Below are 18,631 nucleotides of genomic sequence, written 5' to 3'. Positions count from 1 at the left end.
AGGCAGTAGCTCCCCTGACAGGATAAGAATGCTGGGAAATTAGAGACCTAGGGGCAATCATCAGAGCAGAGTCCTCTTGTATGGGATTATGACTCTTACTGAAGCACTTTTTTAAAAGTTTGGACACACACACACATGGTGTACCTACATAGATGCAAGCAAACACTCATCTGCGTAAAAAGTAAAAATAATAATTTCTTTTTTTTTAGATTTTGAGGGGTGGGCTCATTCCTCTATGTCCCTTCTACAAGGTTAAAGAGATTTTCCCCTCCACTTCTTCTTGTCAGCAAGACATGCATATTGGTTGAGTCCATTCTAACTTCCATGAGAAAACATCCACGACTCAGTAATTTGATACCATAGAAATTGTTTCCAAGGAGCCTGGAAGTCCTAGGTTGGGGTGTTGCAGGGTCACTATCACAAGTGGGAGAAGCTGCTAGAAACCCCTGGAATGAGGACTGGTGACATCTATTAAGTGTCTGAATGGTATAAAGGATCCAGAGAAGACTGTGGCTCTCACTGGCCAGCAGGTGGTGACCACATGCAGGCTGGCTGAGACAGCCCACAAGAAAAGGAGGGCGATGCTGAGTTGCTACCATGGGCTCAAATGAGTTCTGAACCTCTGAAGAAACAACAAACAGGAAGCCAATTATCAGGGAAAACCTCTGAAAACAGCTAAGAAAACACTTCCTAGGGAGTCTTTTGTGAATACCAGAGGGGTGCAAAGCATGTACAGAGAGGGCTCTACAGAGAGAAGGAGAAAGGAGAGAAAGATCAAAATCAGGAAGACAGGATTTAGAAACAAGAAAGACTGAATCAAACAGAAGAGGCAGAGGTGGGTAGGTCTGTAGGGAGGAGAGAGTTTAAGCCACCCACTTATAAGGTAAGACTTGCCTCTAACTGATTGAGACCAGACACTACAGGATGCAGGATTAGATCCAGTCTGTGGGACTTGAAAAATCCAGGGAACAGGAGTTGGGGAGGTAGTTCAGGAGGTACAATGGAGACCGAGACAGGATCCCTAGTGCAAGCTGGGTAGATAAGTTAGCCAAATAGGTGAGCCTGGGTTTAAGTGAGAGAGCACTATTCAATTTATGAGGAGGAGAGCAAGAAGATGTCCTCCACATTCACGCAGAGAGAGAGAGAAAGAGAGACAGAGAGACAGAGAGACAGAGACAGAGAGAAAGACAGACAGAGGTACAGAGAAAGACAGAGACAGAGACAGATAGTAACAGACAGAGACAGACCAAGACAGACAGACCAGGGAACAAGAGAAGGAAAGATGAATATACAAGTCAGACACTGAGGTGGGTTTTTTTCCCAGGCAGGGTTAGAGAGAGCTGTTAGTATACATCCTGCATACGTACATTGCCTGATGTCTTCTAATGTCTAAAATTAATAAACTTACCAGGACGTGGTGGCACTTTGTGGCAGGAAACACTGGGCTGTATTTACAAAGCCTCAGACACATTATACAGATCAATTTCCAGAACCTCTAAAGTCAGCTTCCCAGAAAGGTATTGTTGTTATCCTTATTTTTCCAAACCAGGAAATAGATGGGAGAAGGGAGTAGCTGGCTCAAGGTCACAGAACAAGCCAGAGGCAAGTGTAAACCCCAACAACTCTGATTTCACAACTCCAGTTTTTTCCATTCTCCTGGCAACTACATAAATTTTTTTACTCTCTAAAATCAAAAGCTGGTGATATCATCCACGCTTCCCCATGTTGAAGTGCAGCATCCCAGCATCATGGTTTGGTGGGAAGATGTGGAACTTCAAGTCTCACAGACCTGGACTCAAGTTACAACTCTGTGGCACTGAGCAACAGATACAACCTTTTCAGACTCAATTTTCTCATCAACAAATTAGGGACAGTACCAATCTGCTAATGCTTCTTCAAAGAATCAATAGTCCACTCAAAAATGTAAAATTCCAAAGTGACATACACACACATCAAGGTTTACTGGAGCTCTATGCATAATAGCTAAATTAGAGAACCAACCTAGAAACAACAACAGATGGAGACAGGCAATAATTTTCAGCCATAAAGAACAAAGCTATGGATTTGGGAGAAAACAGAAACAACCAGAGATAATCACAATAATCAAATTAAGTTAGTCACAGAAAGACACTCTTTTTCTCTCACTTAGGTACTAGATTTTATATAGATACAGAGAACCATGCATATATGATATGAAGGTAAGAGCAGAACTGTTTAGAAAAACAAAGGGAACTAATAAGAGGGAAGGATTGAGCAAAAGGAGAGGAGAGGGTACAGGAGGAGTATCCTCAACATATGTAAATATACCCTTATATGACACCAGACCAAACATACAATGCATACATACCTATGTGAGTATACCCTTATATGACACAGGACCAAATGTACAATGCATACATACCTATCTGGGTATACCAAACATACAATGCCTATTTATGTTAGTACACCTTTATATAATACAGCACCAAACATTCAAAGCATACCTATATAAGTATAACCCTATATGGCATGAGCCCATGTGCAATGAATATATATTATGCATTAAAATCTCTTCATACAAAATGTCTTCATGATGTTGTACAACCTTGTCTGTAGACAGAGTCACTTGAACATCACCTTTCGGTACCTCCACACAACAGAGGTGGGAGGGCTAGAAGAATGAAGTTTTTTCAATGAGACACAAAGTCTATGCCCAAGCTGCTCTTTCCCACACACGGGATAAACAAATCTCACATAGGAAAGGTAGGAGACATATAGTACTGTTGTTTGATGGTCACAATTCAAGCTTTTTAAAAAGCAGCCTGATATTGTAGAGTACATGGCATTCTGTAATTGAATGCAATTGTGTTTTCTATGCTTGTCTGGCTAAAGTTGACCTTTGGTTTGATTTCGTTCAAGCAATATTTCAACATTGCACTGGAGCTCTGTGTCCCCTGACTACTGCTCATTTGGAGCCAGACCTCTGCCCTGGATGGCAACCAACAGCCTGGGCTCTGGGACACAGCATGGCTCTGACAGGTCTGGGGAAATGTTCATGGAGGTAGAAAGGTTTCAAACTATGAAACCCAAAAGCCTCAAATCAAAACAAGCACACACAACACATGAATCAAAACTACCCAAAGATTTTACAGGCTTTCCATTTTGATGACACGTTGTCATCACATCTCCCAATAAGATGACACACGGGTGTCAGGCATGAGGACAGAAAGCCAGACATTTGGGACTATAAACCCAATTGAGCAACTGCCCCAATGAAACAAAAGACTGAACTTGAGGCAAAGAGAAAGAAAGAGAGAGAAGTAGCCGTGAATCACCAGACAGTCTTCAGAGATAGGCCTGGGGGAAACGTCCCCTGGTGCCTGTTACATATGACTCTTGGAAGTGAAGGAAATCTGGCATGTTACCTCAGAGCCCTCGTACCCTTTCTCACCACAGCTTGTCTGTACTTGTGCAAAGACCTCAGGAGCCTTGAGGGTGTCCAGGGCTGCTCTCTCAAGGATGTGACAACAAGGGAAGTTTAAGACTGAAAGTCTATTGTTGGTTTCTCAAGCAAGGTACTTATCCTCTTTGAATTTCAAAGAGAGATGCCCTACCTTCCATGATAACTGTGAAAACAATGAACAAAAGAAAAGATCTGCTATCTATTGCATATCAGGTCAGCAAGGAGAGGCCTTGTTCTCATAGGCTCATTGCATTGCTATAGCATCCCTGAGGAGGTGCTATTGCTATCCCAGTTTGAGGAAGGTGAGGCACAGGAGTGGTATATAATTAGGCATGGGTACAACTGAGCAGCAACAGAGGTGATATTTAAAAGTTGTTCATTGTATGTCAATGCCTGTCCTTAAATCCCTACCTCAGTCAACTTCCTTGCCATGTCCCCACAACCACTCTGCCCCCTAGAGCTCATCTTTTTTTGACTTTCAAAGATTAACTCATATCAAAGGTCTGAATCAGGAGCTGTCAGGATCACCAGGCAGGCAAAACGGTTTTCCCTAAGCAAAGTCCAGGATGGCTTGCACATAGAAATGCATGGACACATTGGTCCAAGCCACAGCAGAAAGGCCAAACCAGCTTTATATTTGTAGATGAAAATGGCATCCATGCCATTACTTCAACATGACACCTATTTGAAGGGACACAGACAAGCTGATTTAACTGAGGACGATGACATGAACAGCACTGCCCTGAGGTCCTCCAATCTCAGCCTCAACAACCTGGTGACATCTACATCCATTCCGGTGCCAACATGCCCAAGATTTACGATGGCTCTTTGCTGGCAAAGTTTTAGGATCTTCAGGGGTTCTGCATCCTGGAGAGAACACAACTGAAAAGTCCCTGAACCAGATATGGGGCAGGAGGAAAGGTTGTGAGCTGTCACCACAGAAGAGAATGTAAGACCACAGCAGACTGCCCTGTAGGGTGGATAGTGCCTGCCTTAAAAGAACACAGTTCTCTGTAGACCAGGCTGGCCTTGAACTCACAGAAATCTGCCTGCCTCTGCCTCACGAGTGCTGGGATTAAAGGCATGCACCACCACTTAAATTCTAAGGGGTCAAGACCAGGCTGGTGAAACCCACAGAAATAGCTGACCTGAACAAGGGGGAACTCTTAGTTTGCAAAGTGATAGCTGGGAAACCAGCATGGGACTGATCCAGACCCCATAAATGTGGGTGTCAGTGAGGAGATCTCAGAAATCTACGGGACCTCCTGTAGTAGTTCAGTACTTATCCCTAGCATAGGTGTGGAATTTGGGAGCCCATTCCACATAGAGGAATACTCCCTGAGCCAAGACACACGGGGGTGGTACTAGGCCCTATTCCAAAGGCTATGACAGACTCAGATGACCCCCTATGGAATGTCTCACCCTCCCTGGGGAGCAGAAAAGGTATGGGATAGGTAGGGTGTTAGTTGGGGGGCAGGGGAGGAGGGGAGGCAGAGGGAACTGGCATTGACATGTAAAATAATCTTGTTTCTAATTTAAAAAAAAAAATGAAGAGAAAGAAAAAAGAGGAAAGAAAGAACACAGTTCTCATGGAGAGTGTCACTCCCCTGGGCCGTGGAGCACATGCACATCAGGCAGGGCCTTGAGATCATCCCTCAGCTGCCCCTGCTGCCTTTCCTGGAACAAACACAAAGGGCCAGAAAATACTCTTCTGCGGTCTGCAAAGTACCCTCTGGACTTCTATACTTACAGATTGTCAGTGTGGCTATAAATTGGGACAGGGCCAGACACCTACAGAGCTAAGAGCTAGGATCTTGGCTGAGTTCCACGCACACAGAAGATCAGCGATCTGGCATCTAGCCACACCACTTGGGTCATACACAGCTGTAAAGAATGCAGAAGTTCTACAGAACCCGTACAAGCCAAACAAAAGGACTGTCCCTAGACCAGCAAAAGTAATGGTGAGCCGATGGGAGCCCCTGGGGAATTCACAGGACAAGGGTGTAGCTAATTGTGGGGAAGTGGTGTGTGTGTGGTGGGTGCGATCTTAGACTGTGAGGATGGTCTATCCTGGAAAGGCCACAAGTCTCAGCCTCCAGCAGAGGCAAAGAGAAGGGAGGTGGGTTAGGATGGCCTAGAAAAACTGAAAGCCTCAGCCCCCAGCATAAATAAGCACTTCCTGATTCCACACCCAGTAGGAAGCCCTGACCTGTCCCAGTAACTTCCATCCATGGTGAATAGGACAAGGAGCAGGCACTGGGACAAGGTAGACACTGGAGCAGACAAGCTCAATGAGAAGGGCTTTGAGTGTGTTCATTCATTATCACTAAGCAAAGAATCTTAAATAGCTGGAAGCTAAAACAGGAAGCAGTGAGGGCACCTGTCAACAGCAAATGGCCAGTCACCTTATTCTCTAACCCTGTCCTAACTGGTGGCAGCAAACCACTAGGCAGGACAGTCTTCTTGGGCTCCACCTCTCACCATCCCTAGAGAAAAGGTCAGACCTGGGTCAAGAGAAGCAAGTGTGGTAAGTGAAGCTGAATGACAAGGCCACAGAGGAGGCTGAGGGCAGGGAGGGACTTCCTAGTAGGCAGGGGCCTCCTCCCCCTCCCTAGTGCCTGGAATTCACACAATACATGCTAATTTTTTTAAAGACTATAACCTTTGCCGATTGTACAAAAACATATGTCTAGGAGTAAACACATTGCTAAGACCTCCTCAGGGGGCCCTCGAAAGAGACCATGGAATTGGAAAATCTATCTTTCCAGTACGTGCTATACCTCTGAACTCAGGGTAGCCCTCCCTTCCAGTGAAATTGTGGGGAGGTAAATTTTATGAAAGAAAATCAAGACTGACTTGGTATTAATTTTGAGCCATTGGGGCCTGGTTTACACAATGGAAGTGCTTCTCCAGTTGCCTGTGATGGATTTGATGTCATCCAGAGAATTTCACTTGACTTGACTTCATTCTCTAAAGATGCACCCAGGGTTACCAATCATCAGTACCGTGCTGCTGTTCAGAGCAGAATGATGAATATGGCCTAATCCTGCCCTGAACGGGCTGCAGCCTTGTAACCCACACCACCACTGTAACACAGGTGTCCTCATCCACGGGCTAACCAACCCAGACTCTAAGACGAAGTATCTTCAAGACATTATCCAAACCTCAAATGTTAGACAATGAAACTTAAGGCACAGAAAAGGTGAGTAATTTGGCAAAGGCCAAACACCCTGAGATACAAGGGAAGTAAAGTATTTCTGACTTACTGGATGTCACCCCCCGTGCTCATGTTACTGCTGGAAACCCATAGGAAGCACACCACTGAATGCTCAATGACCGATGGGATAATTATTGTCCAATTCTAATAAGTAGAGGGCCAGGAAGAATCAAAAGTTACCCACAGATGACTTAATGAGAGAGAGAGAGCCTGAATTTGTTGCCCAATCTCCTCACAGCCTCAAGTCTTTCTCCTACAGTAGCATTTTCCAACCTTCAGTCATTTACAAACTGCTCTCCAGAATTTCACCACAGCCACATGAAACAATGTCATCCTTAACTTCATCTTTTATTTCTTAATGTCCATTTAAGCAATAATACTCATGAAACTGCAATTTGATGTGAGTCAGAATTAAAAGTCATTTGTACAGTGTCAGAAAGCATCTCATATATCACACAAAACTCAAAGCACTGTCCTTAAAGATTTACATGTCACAGGTTAGAATCTAAACATGTTACTTTTTCTGGGGTTTCTGAGAATTAAGCCTATGTTTATATTGCCTTTGAGCTGTGACCATGATAGTAAAGACAGAATGATTTCCCACACTAACTTCCCAAAACTAATTTAGCCACCACTCAACCTGCTGGTTATACTCTGGCTTAGAGAAAAAACAACAAAGTGACCAAAACAGTGCAGCAATATGAAAATGGGTTGAGGCAGATTTGTAAGGGTCCATTCTTGGACTTCTATCAGAATGGATTCAATGATAAATAGAGGAGGTATCCACCACTTGATTTTTTAAGTTGGAAAAATACTAAAACAATACAAGATGGTACCTTTAGAGAGAGACTTAAATGGGGAGCTGGGCTTGGCTGGGCTTCATTCCTAAGCTATCACTCCCTTGATTGTGTAAACTAGAAGAAGTCACCTCCACTTTCAGTATCAGATTCCCTCTAGGAAGAATCCCCCTCCCCTGTCTCAGCACCTACAAAAGCATGGTTGGTACAGAGCTGAGTAACTAAACAAACCAATGTTGTGGCCCAGAAAACTTGGAGACAAGACCGGAGTGTTTCAGTAGACTCCCATATCCACAAAGCCCCTATGGACAAGCCAATGGTGCTAGCTGACTGAAATACAAGATGAATTATCCAAATGGATTCCAAAGCAGCCCCCCCCCCTCGGGGTTCCAGCAATGACCACACAGGTATGTAGCTCTAAGATCCTAAGGAGTACTGTCCAAAGGAATTGGTAGTCTCTGGGGTAACCAGTCTCAGCCTCCAGCTGAGATCAATGTCTGGAATATCAAAAGAGAGTCACTGAACCCCTAGGTGACAGAAAACAAGTAGCATCTGTGTAATCAAGCAGAATCAGAATCTGAAGTGGTTAGAGTAAGACAAGAAGGTAGAGGGGATTTAATGATGTAAGTTGGAAGAGATGGACATGTTCCCTTTAGCTCAGAAAGCCAGTGGTAGAACTAGGGAAAAGAGAACAAGTTTCAATTCCATGTATTCGTAAGATCTACAGTTTGAGTTGGCTGTATATGGTCTATGAGTCAACAGGATGACAAGAACATCAAAAGCCTCATGCAATCTCAGAATGTACGGACAGAATCCGACATTCAAACAGGCAAAAGTCCCTTTCTCCTCTATGCTAAAACACTTTTGCAATTTCTGGTAAACTTCAGGAATGACATAAACACACTGAGACACAACCAGCCGAGGCAGAGGCTGGGAGGAACAGCATTGCATAAGAGGATTGGAGGATATTTAAACTAGAAAAATAAAAGACTCTGGGAAGAGACACAAGAACTGTCCTCAGATGTTTGAGGGACATGGAATTAGACTAATTTCTCTAGAAGGTAAAGCACGGTGGCAAAAACTTCCTGACAGGTCCAGCTATCAACACCCAAAATGAGCTACTTCATGAGAAGTGGAAGTAGAAGGATGGTACGGGTCTCTTGGTAGGGAGCAAGGCGACATCCCCAGCCCCCAATTCAGACCAATAGGGTGTTTTTCAAGGTCAGCATAAAGTTACTGCTTCCTAGAGAAGGAAGCAGAGTTTCTCGGTGCTTCCTCCATAGCTGTGGCCTGACTTTTTGTAGGGGGATAAACAAAGAAAAATGACAGAAACTCAAGGACCAGCTAGGGCTGGAGATGTAGCTCAGTGTTTCAGTGCTTGCCTAGCTTGTACAAGGTCCTGGGTTCGATCCCCAGCACAGGAACGCAAATTGAAACAAAGCAAAACCAGCTTCCGGGCAAACAGGACACTGAAAAGTGGAAGACGGCTTCCTTCTAAAGAGCTGTGCACACACTTGTGGTTTCTTTCCCCCACCCGACTTCACAACACCAGTTGCTAAAAGAAGAAAACCACCCTCCTTTCTAAAGCAGCTTATCCTAAGAACTGGAAAGTCTGCCAACCCTTTTTGCCAGCCCCACAAAAAAGAAGCAGAAGAACAAGGTCACATTGTCAGAAATGCAACAATGGCATGTGAGGACGGCACTGGCTTCTGTTTATACAGCATCAACTATGTGCCAGACAGTGTGTTAGATGTTGCATCTTAGGTATTCTCCTATTAATAATGTAATAATATACCATTACACTGTACATAATAATGTAATATTATTATAAATAACTCAGGAAATTAGGTCTCAGAAAAGTTGAATGTTTTGTCTGAGATGTCTGGGCTTGAAAATATTCATAGCAAAGCTAGAGAGATGTCTCAGCAGTTACCAGCACTGAATGCTCTTACAGAGAGCCCAGGTTCTATTCCCAGCACCCACATGGCAGCTCTCCCCCTTAACTCCAGGTACAGGGATTCTGATGTCATCTTCTGGTCTTATGCACATCTGGGACACACACAATATACATACAAATATGTATGCAAAATGTCCATACACATAAAACAATAAATAAATCTAACAATACTTTTTAGGAAAATAATCATGGCTCATATTCCTTAAATGCTTCTTAGGTATTAAACACTGTTCTAACCCTGGATGGGTCTCCCACTGTGCCCATTTTCAGATAAGAAGAGATAGCATACAAGCAACCAGGAGTTATTCACAAGATCATGCAGTAACACACTGTGTTTCTTGTCTGTGATGCACCGTCTTCTGGTGGTAGAAGAAATAACCCAGTTCTGCTGTTTCACAGCCTAACAGGGGCCCTCCATGACAGCAAAGCCTGGCCTTGACCAGGGGCCTCCACATCGAGAAAAGAGAACTCAGGAGATCTGGCTGCACAACCAGGGACAGTCCACCTGCAAGGGCCTCACAGGTGACTCAGGGACAGGAGCATGCCCACGCCTCTCTGTACTGAAGCCACACACCCCCTCTTTGCCACCCCAATCACCTCTGACACTCTCTGTCATGGAGTCCCCCATAGCAATGCCTCTTTTTAAAAACTTTTTTGGGGTGGGGTGGTTTGTGCATGTAAGTGCATTGCTTTGTCAGAGGCCAGAGGCCTAGAGCCGGAGTCACAGGCAGTTGCAAGCCACCCCAGGTGGGGGCTGGGACCTGAACTTGGGTCCTCTGGAAAAGCACAATTCACCCGTCACTTCTGAGCTCTCCAGTCCCTGCCATGGCTCTTCTCCTGCCCAAGTTAATCACAGTTCTGTGTCCTCACAAACAAGCTCCCATCCAATCCACTTAAACCCTAACATTTTACACCATTTTTTCTCAAGCCAAATGGATCACAAACTGGGAGAGAGGCCTTTCAAGAAAGGCTGGACCAAACCTTCCTCAAATGTCAAACGGAGTAAAAAGGACCGTCTTGGAGCCGTGGCCACTGTTGGCTCATGATGGGAGGAGAACTTCATCACTGATGTAGTTTAGAACGGCAGCATAGAGTGACAAGAAAAAGGCCAGCTTTCAGGTGGCTCCCTGGCTGCTTCTCAATCCTCACTGTGCACACCATTCTTAACCTGCATCAGTGAACATCAAACACTTCCCCTGCTCCCTTGACAGGCTATTGTCCTTCTGCAGCCATGTCGTGGTCAGTAAGCTGTATGTTCCTCAGACACTTCCTCAGTGGCATGCCAGGAACTAACTGCCTAGGACTCAGCAAATCTGAGGGGGACCCTTTATTGTTTCAAGCTCAGAATTCAAATGGCTGTCAGACTAATCCAATGGCTAGTTCCAAGGAAGAAGAGTTTCCTTTTAGAAATAACTGCCCAACTTTTATGTGCCCATATCAAGTTAGAACTCTAACTGCTCTCACATACACAGAAACATCTCATCTATAAATTTGTCCATCCATGGAACCCTATGGGCAGCTCAAAAATGCCCCTGGCAGCAATCTGTGCTCCTGCTGGCCTTAATGGCAAGCCTGTGCCATTCCCATCTGGGATCCCCAGATTCACTTTCTGTAACAACCAACTTTTCTAATTTTGTTTCCAATGCTTCCTTCACAGAAGACCAACCACCCAGCCACTGAAGAAGAAACCTAGTCTAGGGCAAGCTTGAGAACAAGCCCAGGCCACATGGCAGGAAATGTCCACTTCAGGTGCATGAACGGGAGGGTTTTGCTTACTTGGGTTGGAATGCTTGATCTGTCGCAGAGTTCTCAAGACCTTGTGTATGTCCTTAATGCTGGTGTCTTTTTGGCTGTATAAAAGAAGCCTGCGAGCATCTGAGAACAGGCGAGACACACTATAAAGGAAACAAGAAAACATCAAAAAGACCTGGTTAGGCCAGCTGTTTCTCACCCCAGCCTGGCTACCTCTCCTCCCTAGCCATCATTACAGCCTCAAGGGTCTGCCCATGTGCTAGACCCAGTTCACACACCAAGGCCAGCATATGCACAAACACACACACACACACACACACACACACACACACACACACACACACACACACACACGGCTATCTATTGCCCATAATAAACCTAGTGCCTATAGGCCAAAACATGCTTAATGATCCATGAGAATGGTTTCATTGATTACAACTATGAACTGAAAACAAATATAACAGGAATGCATTACAATGACAAATTTACCCTTGATTATATGCATCTGTATACCAATAAATTTTAATACTTTCTTATGTCTGAAAGTGCCCACAAAAGGTCCACAACCTACACATGAACATTATAAACGTGGCCCTGCCTGTGCCGACCACAGCACCATCTCAGACATCGAATACTACAGTCCCCATCCACTCTAACTCTGACTCTGCACATCTTGGAGATCTTCACCATCTCATTTGGCAGATGCTTATAATACACAGCATTGGAGCCAGGAGCCAGGAGCATAGACACTAAAACAGCAGATCATGCTCTCAGGCAGCCCCCACTCAGGGAGAGAAATATCTGTAAGCAGCAGCGATACTGTAGTCATCTCAGACATCAGAGCAGTGGCCTGAGAGCCCAGTGAAGGACAGAACACTGCTGGCCTGTGTCTATGCTGCTGGGGAACCCAGACCCTCCAGTGCAGTGACCCAGGCTCCTAGAACCGGCCAGTTCAGAGGTACAGTAAATGTTTGGAGTGAGTAAATCAAATGGGGTGAGCTTGCTGTGTCTCCCAGAGGCATTGACTCTGATAGACAGCTTTGGGCCACATAATCACAGTTACTCTTAAATCCCACAGTCTTAAATCCTGGTGGCATCCCCCCTTCATTCATTCTCCAGATTTCCCATGCAAAGCTCTCCAAGAAAGGAAGGATAAGTATTAACTGTCTGATCTGGTACTTACATGGACTTGTTAAAGTTTCCAACCACACCGGGAGCCTCACCGGGAGTCGGATAACGGAAGCAAGGGTTGTTGGCATTACAGATAATCCCCTGTACCCATGGAAGTGTTCCTGCAGAAGGCATGGCTTTATTTGGAAAGTGGCCTGTTGAAATCAAGAGGAAAACATTAGTTCTTTGAAGTGATTTTGACACGGTCCTTCTTCTCACATCTGTCTGCCTCATTCTCCACATCCCAGAACACCTGCCTCCCCTGAAGTGACTGGTCCTGAGTTAAGAATCTGACACCAAATGATGGTCACAATGGTTCTATCTGGCATCATCTGTAGATTGGGATTCCAGACACCAACCTTGGCAAGCAGCAAGTGTTTGGTCACCATTTGCTGAATCTCTACCACCATGCTCATCTCTAAGAGACACAGAAGGGCCTTGGCAGTAACCTAATGCAGTTCCCTCATACTGCATCTGATGAAGAACTAAGAGTCACACGTGTCTGGGTAGAAACTTCATCACCATGATCCCAATTCAAGCCTCTTCCTTCCAGCTGCAGCCCCCATCATCGCCTCACTCTTCCCAGTCTCGCCTTCATTTGGCAAACCTCTGTCAGTTTCACGCCCCTCTGACAGCTCAAAAGTTCACCCAGAGCACCTGCAGCTCAAAAGCATGCTCACTTGGGATCCAAGTCGTCTGGGACACTATATCTGTTTTCATATTGTTTTGTCACTCATCAATAAAATGAGATTTCATCTCCAGGTCACTGTCATCTTCTTTTTACTACATGTAGTAGTTCCTTAAAAACAATGACTAGGCATGCCCAGGTGAGGTCAGAGCCTGCAAAGGCACGGGTAAGTTTGTGGCAAGGATCTACAAGTGTTGCTTATGTGAATCAAGATAAATATGCTCTCAGTCAGGGGTTCTTAATCCAGATACCTGTTCATGTCGGGACAAAAAGGTCTTGGCTCTAGCTCTCACCATATTCTCAGTGTTATCTGAAGACTTGGCAAGCATTAAGAACCATGGCTCCAGGTGGTGACTAGCTTGTATTGTCATAGACTTTGGAGTTAATCCAATTGAGATTTACACCCAGTCCCTGCCATGTGCGAGGCTCAGTCCAGCCAATCTCCAAAGCCTTGATTTCTCACCTGTAAAATGCTGATCGACATGCATGTGGTGTTACATGAGCTCTGATCAGCAAAGCATCTCGTGGTTTCATTTTTGTTTTTAAGAGACAAGGTTTCACTCTGAGCCCAGGTTGGCTTAGGAGGCAGAACAGTTTTACAGAGTGCCCAGTAAAAAGTAGAAGTCATGAATGGTCCAATTAGTACTTCTGGGGCATTGTAGTTCACCTACAGCAGTACTTCTTTGCTATTGTCCACACAGAACACTCTTTCAGCCTCACAGCTCCTGCCTTCCTCCAAAGATAGTTTCTCTTCATCGTTCTGTTTTCAGGTAAATATGCTAATAGAGATGCCCCAGAATTAGACCAAAGACCAAGACATGCCTCACTTTACATATGAGTACTGGGAACTGTTCAGTCTTTTAAAGAGGCAACATGGAAGGATATGACCAGATCTGATCCCTCCAGCCAGTCTCTGTGGGGACTCTGGCCTGTTGAACATTTACTCAGCTAATCTCTTTATCTAGCTAACAGTTCAAGGAAAACCAAACAAGGCCCTTGCCTAATGAGCTGCTGCTCCTCATTCAGTGCAGATTTATGTAACCCAACCAAATACTCTAAGAACCACAGACAGGATTTGCCTCTTTCAACCTGCAGATACTGACTGACCCTGGGGATGGGTAGCATAGGTCAAAGGCAGAGATGGGGAATGTTCGGCCTGTCCTTCAGCAAAGACCCTCGTCATCCACTGCACCCCATCTTATGTACAAATAAAAACAGGATGAGGATTAGACACTGGGTGTCCAGCGTTGTCAGTCAAATAACGTAATGGACACCAAGGAGCCAGAGGAGTCAGGACCTTGATGACTCTGACGTGAATCACAAAGATTTACAGGGAAGAATGTCACACTAGTACTTTGTTCCAGGGTGGAAACATATCTGCAAGCTCCACCTTAGCTTTCTACTCTGCTACTCACACTAATGAAATCAGAAAGTCATGTCTAGAGGAATGTACTGGAGGCATGTGAGTGTAATCTGAATATATAGAATGTCTATTAGCAAACTAATATGAAAGTGCTGCCATTACATGCTATGTAGGAGATGGGAAGGAGACCGAGAAACCCAATCAAAGGGTAGCTGTGACCTGAATGCTGGCTTGGAAGAACAGAGCCTTGTAAGCACGCAGGTCTGTTGGAGTGACAAGAAAGGTGTGTGGGATAGAAAGCCTTTGACCCAGCCAAAACGCCTATTCAAATGCCAATTCCTCAGATTTGTAACTTTCTATAGCGTTGCTCCATCCATCCATCCACCAAGCATAGCGGGACTGTAAAATGGTAACTCTGGTAACAGCAAGAGCTGTTCAGTGTCACTGTTCTCTTTTATATAGAAGCTAAAACCACGTGCTCATAGTGACACACCTAAAGAACGCTGAAGCCAGGAGCAACACCCGTATAACCATGTTTCCAGTCATGTCTGTATTCCAATGCTCACGGTCATCAAAACACAGGAGTGAGAGCAGATGACCTGAATTCTATTCCAACTCTACTAGATATGTAACTTTGAACAAGTCACTATAGGTATGTGACTCCCAATTTGGTTACCAAGAAATTAAAGCAAACGATAATAAAGTCTATTATGCAAGACTGTCGAGAACCAAATGAAATATAATCATGTTAGTCAAACCAAGATGTTATACACAAAGACAATGCAAGCTCTGGGAGTTGGAGAGTTGGTTCTTGCAAAGGACCTGAATAGGGTTCCCAGAACTCACATCAGATGGCTCCCAGCTGCCTGTAACTCCGGCTCTAGGGGCTCTGACACCTCCGGCCTCCTCAAGCACCTGCATTCTTATACACACACACTCACACAGACACATAGGCATACTTTGAAAATAACATTCTATCTTCAAAAAGTATGTGTTCATCACTTTCTGAACTCTTACTAAGTTATTTTATTATCATGATTTAAAAATATGTGGAACAGATGTTAGTTACTATTATCCTTAGAGTCATCATCATTCACTGGGATTACAAATATCTCCAGAGTTCATGCCCTATCGTGGGGAAAAAAAAAGTAAAGTCCTGCTTTTCTGTCCCAAGGCATTTGTGGTGTTTTTCCTGAAGACAGCATCTTCAGGAAAGGTACTGTTGGGACACAATCACTCCCTACATTTCACCAGCCATCACTGAGTCTCGAACATGGTCCACAGATACTCACACTCGTGCTGTTCATAGGGCGGGTAGCTCAGGCGGACAGAGATCAGGATCAAGAAGATGAAGAGAGGCCAGGCCACTTCCAGTAACAGCTGACACTAAACAGAAAATAAGACACAATAGGGTGAACTTTAAATAGGGTAACATGGTAGCCAACTGCTATTGGGCTCTGAGAAATCCACACAGAAATTCAAGCAATTGGCTGACTTCTTGTGCCTCTCCCTCAGTCTCTGGGCTTCAATTACATTGAACTGTGTGTGACCACCCCACCCTGGAGCATCACAATCTGCACATATGTCTTCTTTAAGGCAGAAAAAATGATTCCTGCCTGCTTCTTCAGGCTCCCTTCTATCCAGTCTTCAAGACTCAGTCATTACACCTTCAGTCTGAGCTAGGAAGCCTTTCTCCTGTGCCTACACCCCCAGAAGCCTGCAGAGTTTCTCAGTAACATCTCCCCAAGCCCTGGTAATCTGCTCCGATCACTGGTTTCCATGCTGTCCCCTTAACATCTCACTGGGAGCACTATCTGTTGTAGAATACATTCATTTAAACTAGGGTTTGTCATGGTCCCTTGATGACCCTTCTAGGAAGCGACTACAAGTAAACCTTCTCAGGATGACTGGCACTGCAGAGCATTGGAGGCATTTTGCTTTTTTAACCTTGCTGTTTGGTTTTCCTAGTTTAAATAAGTAGCTTTTAATTTTCTAAGAACTTCAGCATGGCTTCTTCAGACCAAGTTCATTTCTTAATCTTCAGGAAGGAAGTGAAACAAGATGGTAGCTGTGAATGTTCCAGGACAAAACCATTTTATTTTTATGCTTTCCTGTGTTCTTTTAACGTTCCATAACAAAACCCCTGTTCCCATAAACTATAAAGAGCAGTTTACACAAACAGCACATCAGGACAGAGAAGGGCAAGAACCATGGAAGAACTGTGGTTCTCTGGAAGATCCATGCTGAAAATGTGTTCCTAAGAAGGACTAATCACACTAAAGACGTCTGTAAATAATCCCACAGAAGTAATAAAACCTCTAAGTTTGCAAATGACATTTGGTCCTTTTTCTTTTGGATAGCAAATCATCAATCACACTGTACAACTTTTCTTTGCCAACGATGCCTCAGTAAGCTGGGGGTCAAGGAAGGCATGACTTTCTATCAGAGAACACAGCCTGGATTCCCTGGTCACTGAAAACAACTTCTCTACCAGTGAGGCTGGAGCCCTTCCTCTGAGTTCCCAGGTACCCTGTGCCTTCATCAACACTTGGACAGCAGAAATGTATTTACAAACAAGCTTCTCCCCTCTGTTACTGTCTTCTCAGGAAGTCTGCAACATGGTAAGGGCTAACCATAGTAAGCATTTATTGGGTAAGAGAGTGAACTGAAGTTTATAAAATCAGAAAGATGGAAACAAAGGCCAGTTGATCCCTTTGGGAAAGCAGTTTGGCAATATGCATTCAAAAGGCATGTTTATCCCCTTTGACCAAATAATATTCCTGGGAATTCATCTGATGAACAAAGTTAAAAAAAAAAAAACTCAAAAGGCTACATACATGAACACATTCATCCACTGAAATGCTGACTATAAAATATTGTAAAGAAATAACTTAATTGTAGAGCAAAGGGGAAATGGTTTTATTAATGTAGTCTAGTGGACAATATATTACTTGTTCATTATAGCAATGCTTATGAAACACAGATATCGATAACCAAGAACACAGAACCCAATGCATTCTAAGCCTGCAAGCTTTATAAAACCATTCACGCAAATTACTTAGCAAACACAGAAATAAAGCTTTTAAAAATGGCATGACTATAAACGAATTAAGGAAGAATAATGAACCCTGAAAAATTAAACAGAACGCAGACAAGCAGTCATTTATCTTAAGTTCTGGAGCCACTATTTCAACTTACAGGCTAAATAGCAGCTGCCATTTATGGAAAGCCCAGCATGTAGGAGGCTCATTTTATACCCTTCGCTTCCTTTAATCCTCAGAACATCACTGTGAGGCTGGGACCATTATTATTCCCATTTTACACTGAAAAGCCTACTGCTTAAGGAAGAGCAAGTCAAGGAACTGGCCGGCAGCAGAAATGAGATCAGTGGCCAGGTGTACCTGACTCCAGAGGTCACATGAAATTCTGTTTGACCTGGCAGGCATCTCCAGCAGGAAACAACACAACCTCCGTGTGCAGCATGAACTAAAACTGTCTGCATGTCCCACAGACACAAGATGAACCCATGCCCTGGAGACGGGTAACAGTTACAGCAAATATTGAACCTCTACAGTACACTTAGGGAATGGCGTGCCTCTCGTCCCCAGTAGTTAGTTCACAGTGGCCCTGTCATGCAGGCTGCAATGATACTATTTTATAATCGAAGAACAGAGGTTCAGACAAATGATGAGCCACTGGAACCCAAATCTGTCTGCCTGAATCTATGCAGTACCTACCTGGCTGCCTCTCACAGAGCTGCACGGGAGACTCGTACCTAGCATCATATGTCCTTAGTCAGAGACTAGCACAGTCCAGCCCTGCAGGGCACTGACCTGACCCAATAAAGCAAACCTTATGATTCAGGACACCTCTGCAGCCCCACACTTAGGTCCTACAAAGCAGCAGGTGCTCAGATTATGTTGGCCAACCGAAAGAGTGAACGGCTCATACCCTCAGTTCTGACACAAAGCACACAAAGAAAATTTCATATATCATTTTCAGGAGGTGAAGCCAATGCGTGCAATCAGATCAAGGCATGAAGGATCCAGACTGTAACAATTATGATAGCCAACATTCACCTTAATTTTATATATCTCATATATATATTTCATATATATTTCCTGTTGCACAACCAAATTAGTATTATTACTGTAATACTCACTTTACATATGAGGAAACTGGATTAATAAATTGCACAAGAATACTAGTATATGAAAAAGCTGAAATTCAAAGCCAATCTAACCT

General features: G+C 44.2%; 1 protein-coding gene across 1 annotated transcript in view; it reads right to left on the bottom strand.

The window, feature by feature from the left end:
* Positions 1-18,631, bottom strand: part of Abca1 (ATP binding cassette subfamily A member 1) — a 128,882-nt gene that overhangs the window by 83,569 nt on the left and 26,682 nt on the right. Inside the window, exons 3-5 of the mRNA XM_027403085.2 lie at positions 15,679-15,772; positions 12,349-12,490; positions 11,190-11,308 (exon numbers count right to left, since the gene is read on the bottom strand). Of these exons, the coding sequence (XP_027258886.1) occupies positions 11,190-11,308; positions 12,349-12,490; positions 15,679-15,772 (355 nt within the window). The remainder of the gene's footprint in view (positions 1-11,189; positions 11,309-12,348; positions 12,491-15,678; positions 15,773-18,631) is intronic.

The sequence above is a fragment of the Cricetulus griseus genome, chromosome 2 (genome assembly GCF_003668045.3).
Source record: "Cricetulus griseus strain 17A/GY chromosome 2, alternate assembly CriGri-PICRH-1.0, whole genome shotgun sequence".
NCBI lineage: Eukaryota > Metazoa > Chordata > Mammalia > Rodentia > Cricetidae > Cricetulus > Cricetulus griseus.
This window is presented reverse-complemented; position numbering and strand designations above follow the sequence as displayed.